The 17,993-nt window shown below is 36.0% G+C and overlaps 1 protein-coding gene across 1 annotated transcript in view; it reads right to left on the bottom strand.

Annotated features, from left to right (window-relative positions):
• Positions 1 to 17,993, bottom strand: part of LOC140154686 (unconventional myosin-XVI-like) — a 237,582-nt gene that overhangs the window by 200,337 nt on the left and 19,252 nt on the right. The window contains 7 exon segments of the mRNA XM_072177253.1: positions 5,848 to 5,986; positions 6,763 to 6,934; positions 7,296 to 7,497; positions 11,623 to 11,747; positions 12,122 to 12,230; positions 12,683 to 12,826; positions 14,507 to 14,577. Coding sequence (XP_072033354.1) covers positions 5,848 to 5,986; positions 6,763 to 6,934; positions 7,296 to 7,497; positions 11,623 to 11,747; positions 12,122 to 12,230; positions 12,683 to 12,826; positions 14,507 to 14,577 — 962 coding nt within the window.

Genomic DNA, 17,993 nt, shown 5'->3' with positions numbered 1-17,993 from the left:
GACTGCTCTACTTTACAAATAACCAACAAAAGATAAGCATGATTTTCATGAACAAAAGATAAGCATGTTAACAACCAACCAATTAAATCTTGAACCCATTCATTAAGGCTCCTTAGTGTATAAGATGCTGTAGTTTGCAGGCACCCCTACCAAAGACAAGCATTTCCCAAAGCAGTTTAAGCATTAACCCATTCATTAAGGTTGCTTAGTATATATATATACTGCTCTAGTTAGACACAACCCAGCCAAGGAAAAGCATTTTCCAAAGCAATTTAATTTTTAACCAATTCATTATGGTAGTTAAGTGGGCAAGCTGCTCTAGCTTACTGACACCCGGCCAGTCAAATTGAAGCAATTGGTGATTTGACCCAATAAGATTACACAGTGTATATGGTGCTGTAGTCTACTGGCATCCCAACTAAAGATAAGCCTTTCCTAAAGTAATTATTTAACCAAACCATGAAGTCATTAATGTGTATACTGCTAGATTACAGACAACAAAGCAAAGAAAAGATTTTCCAAAGCAATTAATATTTCAACCCATTCTTTCAGGATCCTGGCATTACAGAGACAGGTCTTTCTACCACAGGAGCCACCAGACTTGCTGCTGGTCACAAGAGATGGAGTACTTAACAGATTGATACACCTGTGCATCCGTGGTAATATGACCTAGACAAAGGCACTTTCTGAAGCAACTAAAGCTGAATTTATACTCAATTGCTTTTGCAGAAAAGCGATTCTCACACATGCTCAGTGTTTACTTCCGTTTTCAGCACTTCGAGCCGATCAATCGATACCAATCACTGAGGCAAAAACGACATCGCGAAGAAATCTCAACTTTCGAGCAATATCGCTTGACATGTGAATGCATCAATCAATCATTTACAACCAACTGGATCTATTATTTTGCTAATTAATTTACCTTTCTCAATTATTAACTTTTGGTGATGAATTCAAAGCAATAATTATTGATAGCACTGGATGTTCTAAAAATGTATCTGTGGCATTCGCTATCACCGTGATAAGTATAAAAGCAAAAGCGTCAAGAGATACATTGCAAAATCGGCGATCTAAAAGCGGTGCATCACAATCGCTCGGCGATCGACTATAAATTCAGCTTAAATCTTCAACCCACTGATTAAGGTTGTTTTGTATAGGCTGCTCAGACTTAGCTTACAGAAAACCTAACCAAAGGCAAGCATTTTCCAAAGCAATTTAATGATTAACCCATTGTCAATGGCCCAACACAGATTACTCAATAATCTAGTACCCTTATTATCATATCAGGACTGATCAATGAGGTAGACCTAAAGAGTACCACCTCCACCATGTTTTTGTGTCACTCATGGAGGGCAATAGTGTACCTCCTGATAAATTCTCAAAGCACCTGACAAACTTGATTCAAAGTGAGCTGTTGTTTGCATTCTAAATGTGACACAATGTGTCAAAAATGCACAATCAGCACCGAGTGCACACAGCTTTGTAACACTGAAGCTTAAAGATGTAAATCATCAATCAATTTTGGGCTCTTGCTGATCAATGCTGGAGGTACACTATTTAGAGGTTAATAACTGCGCATCGGTTATTTGAAGGGCATTGTGAAAAATCTAAACATTTTGCCTTTTGTACCGAGGGATATTCCGAGGTCCAAAGCAAAATGTTTAGATTTTTCACAATGCCCGACATATTACCGATGCAAAGTTATTAACCTCATTCATAACCGTCACTGTAATCTCTTCACCTTACAAAATAACACAAAATTTTGCTCAAAAGTTTATAAAAATAGATGATTTTTACATCTTTCCTTTCCAAAAATCGATCAGGCTAAAACAGGACGACCAATAACAAAAGTGCGTATCACAATCTGTGCAAATATGGTAGCGCGCAATCCAAATACGGCAGCCAGCGTGTGCGCAGTTTGTTCAACGCACAACAACACGCAAATGCCGGTCAATTGTGTGCGACATTGGAACAATTACGCATTTTGTGGTCAATTGTGAGATATTAATGACCTCGATTTGCGTTCGTGTTTTCACAAATAACTAAATGTAATTGGATCGCACGCATCGCGTTTATTAATGAGGTTATGAATTGCCCTCCATGCGTGACAAACCACGATGGTGTATTTAGCAAATCAAATATAATTGAAGACTGAATTAAAAAGACTTGTTTGCGTATGACGTCCTGTCAACCAGACCAAAAATGCCATACTGCGCAGGTCAGCAACCAATCACGCCACGCCTTTGCCCTGAAGTCACACCCAAGTAGTCTTTGTAATTCGATCTTCAATTGTAGCATTACACACAAGGCAATTTTGAGTTGGTACTCTTTGGTACAATCTCTTTGGGACTGACAGACCTGTTATGTTTATCATTTTACCTTACGCACTAAGTAACCATTCTCTGGTTGAAGCTATAAGAAAAGGGCATTAGAAAATGAAGTTATAAATACAGCTATAAAATATACAAAGACTTATTCCTACAAAGATCTTAATGTGGAATCTTATATCCATGATATCAACCAAGCCCAATGGGATGTAATAGTCAACTGATGATCCCAATGTTGCATGAAATAGTTTCATTAGGTTATATTGGTTTTTATGAAGTGCAGTCAGTCACGTCAGTACGCATTTCACTGTGCAGCTTCAAAATGCAAAGGTTCGCTCAAAGTGCACATTTAAAGATATCGATTAGGTGAGCAAATAAAGCTTCTTTTATGTGTTGATTTCACTAATTGCACTGGAGAAAAAACAATAAGCAGAATACATGTAGTGTGTAGGCTGTTCTAAAGTACAGACAAACCAACAAAAGCAAGCATTTTTCCAAAACAAGTTTCATTGCTTTAGAATGGTTTAACCAAGTACCCAAAAACATTTAATACAATGTTCAACCCATTCATTAAAAGTTGCTTTAGTGTGCTGCTAGTTTACACACAACCCAGCCAAAGATACCATTTCCCAGCATAATTTCAGTTTTATCTACAATTATCATTTACAATACAATGGGCTATTCAATGGAAGACATGACCATAATCTTCTACACAGGGAGTGTGGAAGGTAAATTACCAGTGATATGCATTGTGCCTCGTTTAGTATTAGAGGTTTGTACACAGTTCATTGGTTGATACCATATGATTTTGATACCATCAACCAGCGCTGTTTGATACTTTTTACCATCCCAACAACACTTATGCCATGCAGTATGTAACAAGCCTCCTTGCCTTGGTCAGACACAATATACGAGGGTGTTGTACTATACAGAGAAGAGACTGCTACCAGTAGCACGATTTGCATGCACTACCTGAATCACACGCTAATTAATTTACAGGTAAATATGGATCAAATGAATTAAGCCACGGCAACTTGGTGTTGGATTGTAAAATATGAAATACTCTTTAAATGTAACAGAATTTATGTACGAGTGATATAAAAGAAATATTAACTGTCTTAAATTTGTGTAATGGATGAAATATAATCACTCAGTGGAAGATGTATTGTTCCATTTTCTGGCTCATACCTTGTGATAATATTTTGACCATCACGCCCATAGACAGTTAATATTTGTATAATAACAGAGACTCATCATAAAGTTACAATAAGTACAGAGCACTGTTTCTCTAAGCATTTTGTTGTTGGGCCCCTTGGGCCAAAAATCTGGTCAAATTGGACTGAACACCTTTCTCTTCCTAGAAGATTTTATGCCAATTCTGGCAAGTGCTGCACCAATTGCACGCTACAATGCATTCGCTGAAACACTGGTACAGAGTACTCATTACTTTATGATGAGTTACTTATACATGATGGCTTAAGTATGTGTCAGTGAAATCGGCCCCAGTTTGATACAACAAAGCTGTGGGTGAAATGGCTTTTGAAGCTTTGAAAAAATGCAACTGAAAAAATGCAAGAGAAGATGATGATGCATCTGTGAAAGTATTTGTGATGTGATACATTGTGGTAATACTAACCATGTCAGCAAGATCATCATCATCAATATCCTGTAATCATTGAGTTAAACATTGTTAATTCAAAGTAAAATCTAATACTGGATTTCAGTAATATGAAAAGATCACATTGCTATCATTAACCTTCAGCAATTTCTGGATGCATGCATGGTACATAATGTCTTTTGGCTTATTCTGTCAGTACTTCATGACCATGTTCAATCAATCAATCAATCAAGACCTCATATGTGACATGATCTGGTCCATGGGGGCCAAAGGCAGCAAATTTGAAACTAAGATAAAGATAAAAATATGGAGTAAAAAACAATAAAATACATAAGAAAATAGACATCAAAAAACTTCATAACTTTAAAACCAAGTATGCTAGACCTTTGGTATTTTCAGTAAATGATAGCCTATTGTATGTATTTTTCAATAATGCCTCCTTTGGCCCCCATGGTCCAGATCGTGTCACATATGCTACATTTGAGCAGAATTTGTGGAAGATATGCCAGCCATTTAATTTTGAAATGTAATTGTAAGTCATCATTATTGACTACATTATTGACCTCATCATGACATTTTCTTTTACATCGCTTTATCAGTGCATCCCATATTGGCAGTGTAAAGAAGATGTGCAAGGTGCAAACATGTAATAAACACTGTTTGCTAGTAACATATGAACATTTCAATGCTGTTCATAAGTGAGTTCTCATTATTGTTGTGACAAAAGGTACCATGTTGGCTTCCGTATCTTCATAGATTATAGAGTAAACAGATTATTCACCAACTGGCGAAGTTACCATTATTGTTTTTACTAATAATGAGGATTCTTTCAAATCAAAGTTGGTTCAGTATCATTTAAGGGGGTACTACACCCCTGGCCAATTTTGTGCCTATTTTCGCATTTTTCTCAAAAATTATAGCGCATTGGTGACAAGTAAGATATGTATATTATAGGGGCAATGACTATAACTACTGCACTGGAAATTCAGCAACTCAAGGCAAGTAGTTATTGATTTATTGATCAAATAGTGGTTTTCCCTCATTTTTGACTGTAACTCAACAACTGTTGTCTATGCTCAAATAAAATTTCCAGTGAAGTAGTTGTAGTCCTTGCCCCTATAATATACATATCTTACTTGTCACCAATGCCCTGTAATTTTTGAGAAACATGCAAAAATAGGCACAAAACTGGGCAGGGGTGTAGTACCCCCTTAAGAGTCAAATATCCATGCATTATTACATATGATGTAAGTAAGTAAAGTAGCATTTCTACTATTTCCAAAATCCCATCCTGAGCTGAACAATCAGGTTTGTCAGTACTACCTCTTCAGTATTTTGTATACATTGACCTGTATGTCAAAGGTCAACATAATTCAAATCTCATTATGACCACTACATCCAGAAAGCTTCATTTTTAATTACATTTCAAGCTGCTAATTACTTCATTTATCTGATTTTAACTTACACCTCATACAATTGACCTGTTTCCCTGTATCCCACATTGCCCCCATCCAGGAGGTACTTTACGCAGATATTCTCATGTCTACTTCTGAATTTCTTACTTCAAACACCATGTTCAAACTTGGGTATGTAACCCCCTGGAATAGTGCATGATGGGAGATAGAGAGAAACATTTACATATTGCCCTGTTTCAATACAATTCCATCAAATATGTTGTATATTGAATGAATAAAGAGTTAACTTCAACACTACACTATTTTTTGCTCACCTGGAACGTTTTCACTAGTCCAGGTGAGTGAAAAATAGTGTAGCGTTGGTTGAAGTTAGCTCTTTATTCATTTTATCTACCACTACATATGAATATTCACTTGTATATATTGTCTATTATTTCCATTTTTTGTATTTCATGAAATCCTGCCATATAAGGCACTGAATACTAACCATTTCATCATCTGGTACCACTTTTAGTCCTTGGCCATGGAATCCTTCCTTCGCTGCTGCAAGTTTCTTCTCATCACCGGGCACTCTGGTCTGGGCTTCAAACACCATCTCTGACTTGGCGATTGACAGATGTCTTCGTCTATTTTGAAACAAATTAAGAAATATGGTGTAGGTTTAATAGGCAAGATTGAATGATGCATTCTACAACTATTTCAATGATATATGGAGTGGTCATAGACACCAAAAAATGATCAGGTATTAATAATTATTTAGGAAAGCAAACTTATAGATGACAGTCAAGCATTTCAGCTGTGTTTGCCTTCACCCAGTTGCTCTTGTTAAAGAGGAGTCCTGACTGACCAGCTGTACTTTGACTTTGTACATGAGATCATAATTAAATCAATACACAACTTACGTTTACCGGGAAAACATTCAATTTGGAAGAACAGTTAATTTCCTATACTGTGGAGTGATAGAATATTCTGTGCTTGTTAGATTTGGACATTTGCTCTCCAAACACATACAAAATTTGCAGTTTAAGGTTATTTTAGCCCAAAATGAAGGTGCATTGTATTATTTGATGGACCAGTGCGAGCAAAGCGCACACAAAATTTTGAAATGTTACCCTATCCTGACCCAAAACACAGCTTTTTGAGCAAAAAAAGAAGAAGCACAGTGCAATTATTGATTTATCTTTTACTTCTATTGCAAATTTTGGGGGGGGGGGCATCCCCCTGCTTCTACCACCAATGCACCCAAAGATCCCAAAAGTTCATCTCTCACCAACATTTTTTATACATTTTTCTCAAATCGAAAGTCCTTACTTTTAAAGTCACAGATTTACACATGTATCAATTGATTCTATATCAGCTAATTATTTTAGGCAACCCTGGGTACACTTCACCGCATGCTTACTGTGTTTTGAAATTTGCTGTATCCACACACATAGTAGTATCAAATTCCTCAATGCTACATGTTGAATCCTCTTCATCATCTACGATAGAGACGCTACTCTCTTTCTGATTTGGGACGTACACTTGTTCCGCAGACTTGAGAATCTCCTCTATCAACTCTGTGGCTGACAGATCTGTGAAAGAAAAGGTAATGAGTACAAATTGCATTTTATTGAACTGTTTATAAATACTTACTCTATGTATGATTCTGCCGAAACTTGTTTCAAGACTTTGGATTTGCCTTAGTTCATCAGATTAGGACAGGTTATTCACAGCGGTTTCACATCAGGCTACTTCAATAACACTTCAAGCCACGGTCATTAGGATGTGTTGTAAATTATGTTTTCCATTGATATGATAACAAAATGAGAACTTTTAAATGTTCATTATACAACAACATAACATGCATAACAAGTGTTTTTGGTAACACAAATTTCTTATTTTTAACTTCAACATTAATGTACATATTACTTTTCCACCTTTTTCAGCACTTACCGACAGGTTTTTCATCACAATAATTTGGCAGAGTAGGATTTGCATTTCTTCTCACCAGCAATTTCACCATCCTAAGGTTACCAAATTGTGAAGCTACATGCAGTGGTGTCATTCCATCATCATCTACTGGATCAATATCCGCCCCTCTGTCCAGCAGAACTTTGCCTACATCTCTGTAGTTATTAGCAGCTGCTATGTGAAGCTGAAATGAATAGTATGATAGAACACTACCATTAATAGAATGGACCACTACCTCACTCTTTACCCTATCTTTGGCTATGTCTTCGAGATTAGATGTCAATTTTCTGATGACATAATTAGATCTGAAGGAGTCACACTAGCTTAGACAGTAATTCACACTCAGCAATTGTAGTTACATGCATAGAAATCATTCACTGTTTTTCACCTTGTAGAACTCAGACTCTGCCTGACCTCATTGGGTTATTCCAGTAGAAATTCATATACCCCCTATGGAAGACATGACCTTAATCTCCCACACAGGGAGTGCAAATTTCAAATAGTGTTACATGAATGGGTGACTCCATTTGAAATCTATACCCCAGTGTGTGAAATTAAGGTCATGTCTTCCATAAAGGGTGTATGGATTTCAACTGGAATCGCCCATAAGGAGAAAACTGTGTCTCTTTTCATAGCACTTTGACAAATTAATTTAATTGCATTTAATATAATTTAAATTTTGATTAGATTCAATCAAGACATCCTCCTCACAAGTAAATGATGAAATAATGAAAATAATTCATTTTGAAATCCAAAAATTGCACAAAATATCATAAAACATGAGCAAGTGCATCAGGTTTCTTCTTGGTTGGACACAAGAGTACAACATGATAAAGTCATCACAGCAACTGCTGTAGGCTAGCTTCTCCACTGCAACTACTGTTTACAATTATTTGGGTTTATTTTAAGACTAGTTTCCACTTCAAAACTTGGCACACCTGTTAACTTTGGTTTAAGAGCTAATACTATAAGCCTAATACATATCATATCAATTATAAGGCTGTACATGACATAATTTGGCATCAATTACATTTACAACCTAATAGTAGCATGATTCATTCATAACACTAGATTTGTGTTTTCAGATGGTGATAACTATTAATAGACCAAGACACACTAAACCCAAGTTGGCATATATCTCTTTACTTTTGTTTTTAAATTCAGCCTAACACACACAACTGGGTATCACCGGCGGATCCAGGACTGCTTCCATCCGGGGTGCTTTAAAGTTAGTGACCAAAACGGAAGTCCAGGGGGCTGGCTCCCTGGCAGGAGTCCGGATGGCAATGCCCCCTGGCGGGGGTTGCAAGGAGCCAGAGCCTAGGGAAATTTTGCATTTCTGATTTCAATTCACACAATTTGGGGCATAATTTTTTCTTTCTCTCTCTCTCTCTCTCCTTTTGTTGCGATTCATACCCCGGGGTGCTGCAGCCACCAAAGCACCCCTGGATATGTGCATGCTGTGTACTACAGTTGCTTGTGTTAATGTATATTGAAAATATTACAGAAGACCTGAACTATAGAATCATCAAGAAAAACAAACAAAAACAAAAACACCAAACATTTAGGAGCAGGAAAAAAAAAGATTCGGCGATGGCTGTCTGAAATTATGAATTTACCTCCTTTCCATCATAATATCAGTTTTATAGTTTTATCTACAATCTAGTATCAAATACAAGAGAGACAAAGACCAAAGTTTTGAATATTGCAATGTTACCGAAGTAAAGGTTGTCATGTGGTAGAACTATATAGAAGCATACTAATGATTGGGAAAAGACCTGACTTACTGGTAGAATTAGATAACTTCCTTCCTTCTTGTAATACAAAACCCTCATTCAATGTCATTCAATTTGGAGGAATGCCAAATACACAAAACAAACTTTTTACACAATTTGCTGATGTGTCCCAGGTACCAACTGAACCATTTGTGACACACAAAAACAGCAGAGAAAAATACATAATTGATGATATAAAAATCAGTCCCTGGTTTATATGTTAAATGTCATAAAAATATTGTGCATAATTTGTGCAAAAATCTCCCAACTTCCCTGGTACGGTGGTCAAAATTTAAAAAAACATATCAGCCTACAATGGTCCAGGACAGAGTCCGCATTTGGCGGTGAAAATCTGTAGGGGTGTGTGTGGGTGTGGGGGGTCACATTGGTCTCTTGTACTTTTTGGTTCAACTATTTACCCCTCGAATGTGTAGACGCACAAGTCAGTCACAACATTTTATTGCTAACAGGGAAATTAAGACGGAAATAACAATGTCAAATTCAATAGAAATGTTTGAAAGTCATTTGAGAGTAACATGATTTATATCATGACACTTCTATGAAAGCGAACACATTCTGTGTAAGCTAGGTGTATTTGTATTCAAAACCTATATTTAAATAGGTTTGTAACTGTTTCACTAACCAACCAAAGTATATTCTTTTCATTTAGGTTTGTAACTGTTTCACTAACCAACCAAAGTATATTCTTTTCATTTTAGGTGCCATAGAATTTTGAGATTAGACTAAGAAAAAGTTTCTTTTTTGTGCATGTTTTGTGTTGTTCTTTTTTTTTCTTTTTTAAGAAAAAGTTTGTTTTTTGTGCATGTTTTGTGTTTTTCTTTTGGTGTTTTTTTTTTGCAAATCACCATAAAAACCATAAAAATCTGTAAAAACAATTTTGTTCCAATGCCACTCACATTTTTGCTACAAATCGGCTAATTTTACATGCATACAGAAAAAATACAAAAAATCTGGGTCAATGGGCCCATAGAACATGGTTGCTTTTGTCCCCTAAGATATTTTGGCCTTTTAAAGGACCATTCAGTGATTTGCTCATCCTGATGATCGTAAAAATCATCAACATTCAGATTTTGGTTCCTTTGTCATTGTCATAGATGTGCTAACATAACCTGCTTGTTCAGCCAAAAGCCCTGTATTTTTACAGACAAAATAAGTCATTTACATGAATCCGTAATTTATACACTGACAGTATATAAATTAGCTACGGTACATGTATTTGAGCGCTTCCAACTTCCCCAATACTGTTGTTTTCTTCCGTTTTTTTGCCGAATTTTTCATTTCAAAAAACCAAATGACAATTTGGATGACTTATCCTTCACTTTTAAGCAATTTATAAACATTTTTAATTTTTTATACTTTCGCTGAGATCACTGAATGGGACTTTAAGTGTAAGCCACATTTAATATATATGGTAGAAGGTTGTATCTACCAATTCTGACCTTCTTGAATGAAATCAATTGACACCACTAAGCTTTCAACATCTTCAAAATACTTGCTTAAGAACAGCAGTTGACACTGGAAATTCTGTTATAAATACTCTGCAACTTCCTGTTTATACCTACTTGAAAATGTCCATGTTTGTTTGTGCTGAAAATGACATAGTACATGCATAGAGGACAGTCTTGTATTTAAGTTAAGACCATTTTGTTCGTAACTACAAGATCATATCTGCCAATAAAGCTATCCTTTAATCTGGTTTTAAGGCCTTATGATCCTTTTTGGACATTATTTTCCTTATTACTATATAATTATGCTCTAGACTTTCAAATGGCTTAAAAAGTATATATTCATTTAATCTTTCATAAGGTATATTGCTGATAGCGATGGATAGGCAAATGTGATGCATGCTGGGAATGAAAAGGGGTCAAAAGCTGTCAAGTTTGTCATCCACAATTGCAAATTTTGGACCTTATAGTATGGAATCAATATGCCTATCGATTGCTATCAGCAATATACCTTATAATACATCAAAAACTTAATTCGGCAAAATACGTCATTAAGGACCTTCTTCCATCCATGTGATGATAAAACATACATACTGATTCAATCCCCCACCAGAACCCATGGCAGAAGTAGTCCGACGAGTAGGACCTTTTTTTTCTAAGTTACCAGACTATACACATTTCACACTATGATCACTATCTCACATGGCGCAAAGACGAATCGGGAAAGTCCAGTGACCGCGCCGCCCAAAAAGTTCGGGAGGGGCGTTTAGTGGATTTTTGTGGTTAATCTTTCTTGAGCGATCAGAATTAGAGTATAGTTGGTAACTAAGAAAAAAAATCCAGGTTTTGATTTGTGAAATCTTTATTGAGGGATTTAAACTACTTCAGTGGCAAGCACTGCTTTCCAAGCAGGCCCTCATACAACGATATTTACAACATTTTTACAGAATATTTACAAAATAACATGATGTTTAAAATATATATTAAACGAGTCCTACTCGTCGGACTAGGCAGAAGGATGTGATATGCACAGGACGTGAAGTGATTGATTCATTTCATGCCACCTACCAGTGTAGTTCCGTTATCATTGCTGGTATTAATATCGCCACCTGTCAACAAGAAATCTTTCACATCTGCTAACATCCGTAGAGCATCTCGACGCTTTAAATTCCTCAGATTTGCCTCATCTAGACCTGTTGACAACAGTGTATTAAGGAAAAGTGCATGAAATTTATAAACTCAACAAAGCTTTATAAAGAAAGGTTCAAGTTTAGAGTTTATTTTAAGGATTGTTTTTTAACTCTAACTTTTTGTTACCAGTGGGCCAAGCTTTTTGACAAGAATAGACCACCTTTTCATCTCTCAAGGAGGTTTCATTGTGGTGAAGATAATGAACTTTATTGAGATTTACGATTTGGGCTATTTTGACGTCTGGCGATGTCAGACCAATGTTGTGGTAAGCGTATATCGTAATTTTTCATCAAACATTTGATTCTATCTAATAAATGCCATTTTTGAAAAAGGGGGCTTTTATTACGAACAATATGATATAAATTTGCAAGTTTACCATTTTGTTGCAGATGTCGTTCTAACACATGTCTTGTTTCACTGTCAGCAGGTGTGTGATCTATTGCCAAATTCCCATCTATGTCTAACACGGTAGGGTCTGCACCATTCTGGAAATACAATCAACAATGATATATTATTGCCAAATTCCCACCTATGTCTAACAAGGTTGGGTCTGCACCATACAATCAACAATGATACACTCGTCCTGGTCCATCTCTCTCTTTCTTCAAATATGGTCAATATCAAGATCCTCAAAATCACCTGTGAGATGTGGGTTCTAACATATTTCTGCATAATGTACAAGGGACATTTATGTGTTATGTATCTAAGAACTCACATTAAACATGTAAGGGTTAAACAGCACTGATTATGGTCAATCTGTTAAAACATGAGTCAAAATATAGCACAATTTGGGGCCAAAAAGTTGCTTTGGGTGCAAAATTTGGGGTAACTTTCTTGTTTAGGAAGTACACTGTACTTGGCATTTTTCTTCTTCCCACAGACAAAAGAATCCGCAGTTTTAAGATTGTTATTTCAAATGCAGCTGCAGGGAACTTACATTAAGAAGTAGTTGCACTATTTCCATGACTTCGCAAGCACTAGCTGCATGTAGCGGTGTCCACCAGTCATCATCCTGGATGTTCACATCTGCTCCTCTCTGAATCAGAAGCTCTGCTATGGTGATATTGTCATCCAAACAACACTATTATGGTTTTAATAAGGAAATAGGAGAGCAAATAAGAAGACATTAATCAACAGTAGGACCACCATTCCCTTCAAAGGGGCGGGCTTAGAGTGAAGTAGTGCCTCTGTCTTATTTTGCTGTCTTGAAATACACAGATTGAGCATCACTCATCAGAACAGATTCAATACGGGAATCACCTAGATTTAATAATGTGGCACAATCAATGAGTGAATCTAATATTGCTATTATTGAAGACCGAGAAAGACTAGTTTGTGTATGACGTCCTGTCAATCAGACCAAAAATACTGTACTGCGCAGATCAACAACCAATCACACAGCGCCTTTGCATTGACGAATTTGATGTCAGACACAAACTAGTCTTTTTAATTTGGTCTTCAATTATAATATTGATTTTGAGGTATTGCTCAAAACAGGTGATGCATTCATGCTTTAGTTTGCTTTTTGAATTTGGAGAATCACTCAGAAGTCTGGGAGTTGATCAAGTCCAATAATTAGGAGTTATTAATTTTCCACCATACTTCAGCATTTTTAAATCAAGAATGCAAAAATGAACAAAAAGTAAAATTATTGATATTAGACTCATTCCACTTGATTGTATCACATTTATAAGAGGAGTGTGGCTCAGTCAATTGTAGATGTTACAGAAACATGCCTTTTTTGATATAATAAATATATATATATATAATAATAAATAAATTTTGTATTTATAAAGCGCCTTTCTCCAGATACAGTACCGCAACTCTTTTGCCACCCTTTGGAAGAAAACTCTTCTTGACTACAAATAGCTTAGGATTATGTGAATAATTTCCCAATACCTAAACCAACCTGGTGGTATCTGTATGTATCCCTCAAAAATCTAGCATGTGTAACACGAGGCCAAACTTAAGCTCTACCTTTCACGTGCATCACGTTCCAGGTCGTTAATGTGTGGGAGTCTTGTTTTGTTTTGTGTGTGATTACACACTGATCATGATATAATTCATGAGACAATGGCAAAAAAGTACAAATATCAACTTTGAATTGGTACATTTATTTGACCTACTTAATTGTTATGTATGACCATAAAGGTACAGCAAATAAGTTTTCTTCCTATTTTCTTTCAACCAAACTGCAAGAAAAGTGGGAATATAATTGGTCTGAATGAATTCTATTTCCCTTCCTTCCATGCATAAATGTGGACCCAATCTGACCTATTGGTGTCTGGTTTGGTTTGGGGGAAATCAGGGAAATTAAGTTAAGCTAGAGTGGAGTAAACAAGTTTTTTTTGCCTTTTTGGGACAGTCAGCTGCTGCTAGAGGACAATCAGTAATGTGTGACAACATGATGGAAACAACAACCAATGCTCTGTATATATTACATGTACATACTGGACAAAATTCATTAAGATTTTGTGTTATTGCGTAGTAAGCAATGCATACATCAAGCAGTCCCATCTCTTGATCTATTACAAGCTGCCCAAATTCTGAAGCGATTAGCACTAAGTATTAATTTATCTTACTTGGCTTGGCTTTGTCAACGACCCCTGACAAGAGGATACGCACTGTGCGCATGAGTGACAAAGGCACAAGAACGAGTTCCGCAGTCATGAGAATGATTTGATTGCTGAAGGCTGGAGGCCGAGCACTCTCAGACCTATAGTTGTCTCCCTAAATTGATAATACATATAAACCTTCTTACCTGATGAAGCAAGGTAATGCCATTCTCTGCAGCTGTGTTTGGGTCTGCTCCTTGCTCTAACAAAGATAACACTATATTCAATACAAAAGAAAAGAAGAAGAAAAACAAGAGTTTAAAAGTACTTGCATTTTTTACAATAATAGCAATTACATTATAAATTGCATGAAATATAAGCCACTGAAAAGTATGTATCCTTTAGGCTGCGATCACATAGAAGTATATGGTATACGGTATTTGCTATACGATATACGCTCATTCAATCAGGCAGAGTTCACATAGGAGTATACTATGTGAACTCCACCTCATCGAATGAGCGTATGTTGTATAGCCAATACCGTATACAGTATACTTCTATGTGATCATAGCCTTATAAAGAAAATCAGGCCCGTATGCAGGGGTCCACCCCATTTGCAAAAGAATAAAGAGAAGTCTCAGCAAATTTGGTTTATTTAGTCGTTTTTGGGTCAAAGAGGTCCAAAATTTAGGGAAGAAGGTCCACTTTCACAAAATTGACCCTCCTTCAAGGAAAAAGGTCCACTTTTTCAAAATCCTCCACCCCCCCCACACAAAAAAATCCTGCAACAGGCATGAAGAAAATAAAGATGGGCTGTGTTATCTGCCATCTTGTAGACACCAGGAATACATAGTTTCACCTGTTGCATATAGTCAACATTCTGGCATTTCATTACTGCAATTATGGCAAAAGGCTACATACCCACCTCTCTTTATGTTACTTGTTGGGGAAAGTGGTATTATTATAATTTCAAAGTAAGCAGCATTGATATGTATTTTTTCAACTTTGAATTAAAACAAAACATTTTTCTAACATGGACATGGTCAGACATTATAGCTTTACTTAAAGGAGCATGGTTTTAGCTTAATCTGGGATTACTTCAACTAACCTCATGATATAAAATAAAAATAAAAATATATATGCCCAACTGTTTAAAAACATTGTTTATGAGTCTGAGAAAGTGTGTAAAAGTTAGCAGGCCAACTCTACTTTAGTACAAACACAAAAATTGTGACAGGGTTCATAATTGGCTTCTATCCTTAAATGCAAACAGGATAGCTTCAAATTGATAACAACTTCCTCTCTCATTACCCACCACAAACCTTCAAGTATTCCCGTTTTCACCCGTCACATTTATCCATAATTGTTTCCACTTTTAACTTTTCAACAACTTGAGCATGTTGAGTGTACCATTTTTTTACATTTTTCGTTATAGGCCTATATAAAGTTTGTCTGAGATCAATTGATTAGATTGGTAATTTGAAAAGTTGCCAAAAATACTTTAATTTCTTGTACTAATATATATACATTGTAGATATTTGTGGACTAAAGCAAAGTTCTGTGAAACTATTATTTTTTAAATAGCTTAAAAAGTTGATTTTACAAATCCAAATCAAAACCATTTTACTAAAATATTATCATTTAGGGGCCTATACATGTAAATGATGAAAAGAAAAAATAACCAAATTGAAAATAAAACTACAAAATAGGATAGATTCAACTAAACCTATAACTTTGTGCACAGATACAATTAGATTACAGTGACCTTAGATGACCCTATATCATTGGCACTAAGGAAAGTGCAAAAATCAGGTACTAGTAGACCAAAAGACAGCTGCATAGACTAGATAAGACTAGATTGTATCACTTTGCACAGGTTCCATGAAATTAAAGCCAAAATGTCTTGAAACGTAAAATCAATGGCTGCCTTGAATATAGTCATGCATGTACATGTGGCTTGTCCCTGACAATTTATAATGTTCTGAAAGCTACAGCGATAAAATTTCAGAAGGAAAAACTGTGTGTGTACTGAATGGAGGGGGTGGGGGCTAAACCAGAGGGCTAAACAATAACAAGGGGTATCATCTGTGAACATGAAATATCAAAAAGTAAACCCCTTGGTGTCAGGGAATTTTTGCGAAAATTAGGTCAAAAACACCCATTTTTACCGGTATCTGGTCACCTTTTTTTACTTCACCTGGAATTATTGGGGGGTTGAGCCCCAGGCCAAAAATATTGAGGAGTCAGGCTGAGCCCCCGCAAGGCCCCAGTTCCTAAGCCTATGTATAAGCATTTATTAGAAAATGCACAGGGTCATTTCTATACCCTAAACAAGTACCGTAAACGTTTGCCTATTTAAATGGCGCTATGGGCTCCCATGACATAACTTGAATTTTAGACACAAACTTAAAGTGCCCTCCCATAAAAATCCCACCAGCAGATAAGGGCACATACCCTTAATTCTTGTTGGGATTTTTAAAGGAGGGAGCTGTCTATTTGTACATGAAATTTACCCCAAGGCAAAGGAGCCCAGGTGCGCCATTAGGCGAACATTTACGGTATTGGCATTATTCCCTAAGCAAGTATATACATGTATCAATATTCTGGACTTGTCATACCCACTGGTCAATGACAACAATTGGTCTTCCTGGGATTCAATTGCAATTCTCAAGTTATCAGAGATCTCATGTTGTTACTGCTCTATAAATAGCATCAACACACATGAACGGGACAATTTGATCATAATAAAAAACATTGCAAATAGCCCACTATTCATCCTCGGTGTGGACTGCGCCTGTTCACCTGTGTGTTTTTTAACAGTTTGCATAGTTTTTAATTCAACAGCCGTAGATGTGCAAGAATTGAAGTAAATGTTATATATTATATTGATGTACATACTTTTATCCCACTGTAATTTTAAATGTCAGATTTGGTCTATTATTAAAGTCTGAATTAAGATGAATTTTAGAGTATTCTAATTAGGCAAATATGACCTTTTGAATATTTTCATTAAAAAAACTGTAATTTGGTGTCATAAATCTACCAGGTTCCATAACATTTATGCACCACTAGTCAAAAACCTTGAATAGGCTCCATGCATATAATAATGCAAAGCTTGACAAACTTATTCAACCATACAGGTATAACATACACAGTAAGAATTTTCTATGCACCAACAGTTATCAGATGAAAGATAAAATACTGATGAAGGTCCTCCACAACAAATAACCAAAATGATAATTGTATGGCTGGGTGTGTTTTAGTTCACACAATCACTACCTCTGACTTGGTGATTTGACTATATGTGACATGTCATGTCAAAAGCAGACACTTTTGGGCAGGTTATCAATTTTGAGGTTTTTACATATCTTAAATATAGAGATATTTTGCTCCACAACGCTGTTTTCCCCAATGAAATTGGACATTCCTAAGCGAAGATATAGAGTTTGTAAGTTATGGTATTATAAAATTCGAAATTGAGATATCGGCCTTTAAATATATTATTGACAATGTTGAGAGTAGGAATTACCTTGAAAAAAAAAATGTCTCAAAAAATACAAGATGCCAGTTAAATCTGAAACTATCAGACAATATTTTCAACATTAATAACATCACAAATTTGCAACAAACCCAAATTGTGAAAAAATCACCCACAGGCTGATTTTTGGCTATTTCTCCATTTACGATCCTGCC

Source organism: Amphiura filiformis, chromosome 6, assembly GCF_039555335.1.
Source record: "Amphiura filiformis chromosome 6, Afil_fr2py, whole genome shotgun sequence".
In the NCBI taxonomy this organism is placed as follows: domain Eukaryota; kingdom Metazoa; phylum Echinodermata; class Ophiuroidea; order Amphilepidida; family Amphiuridae; genus Amphiura; species Amphiura filiformis.
Note: the sequence above shows the minus strand (reverse complement) of the source record. Positions and strands in the feature narration are given on the sequence as shown.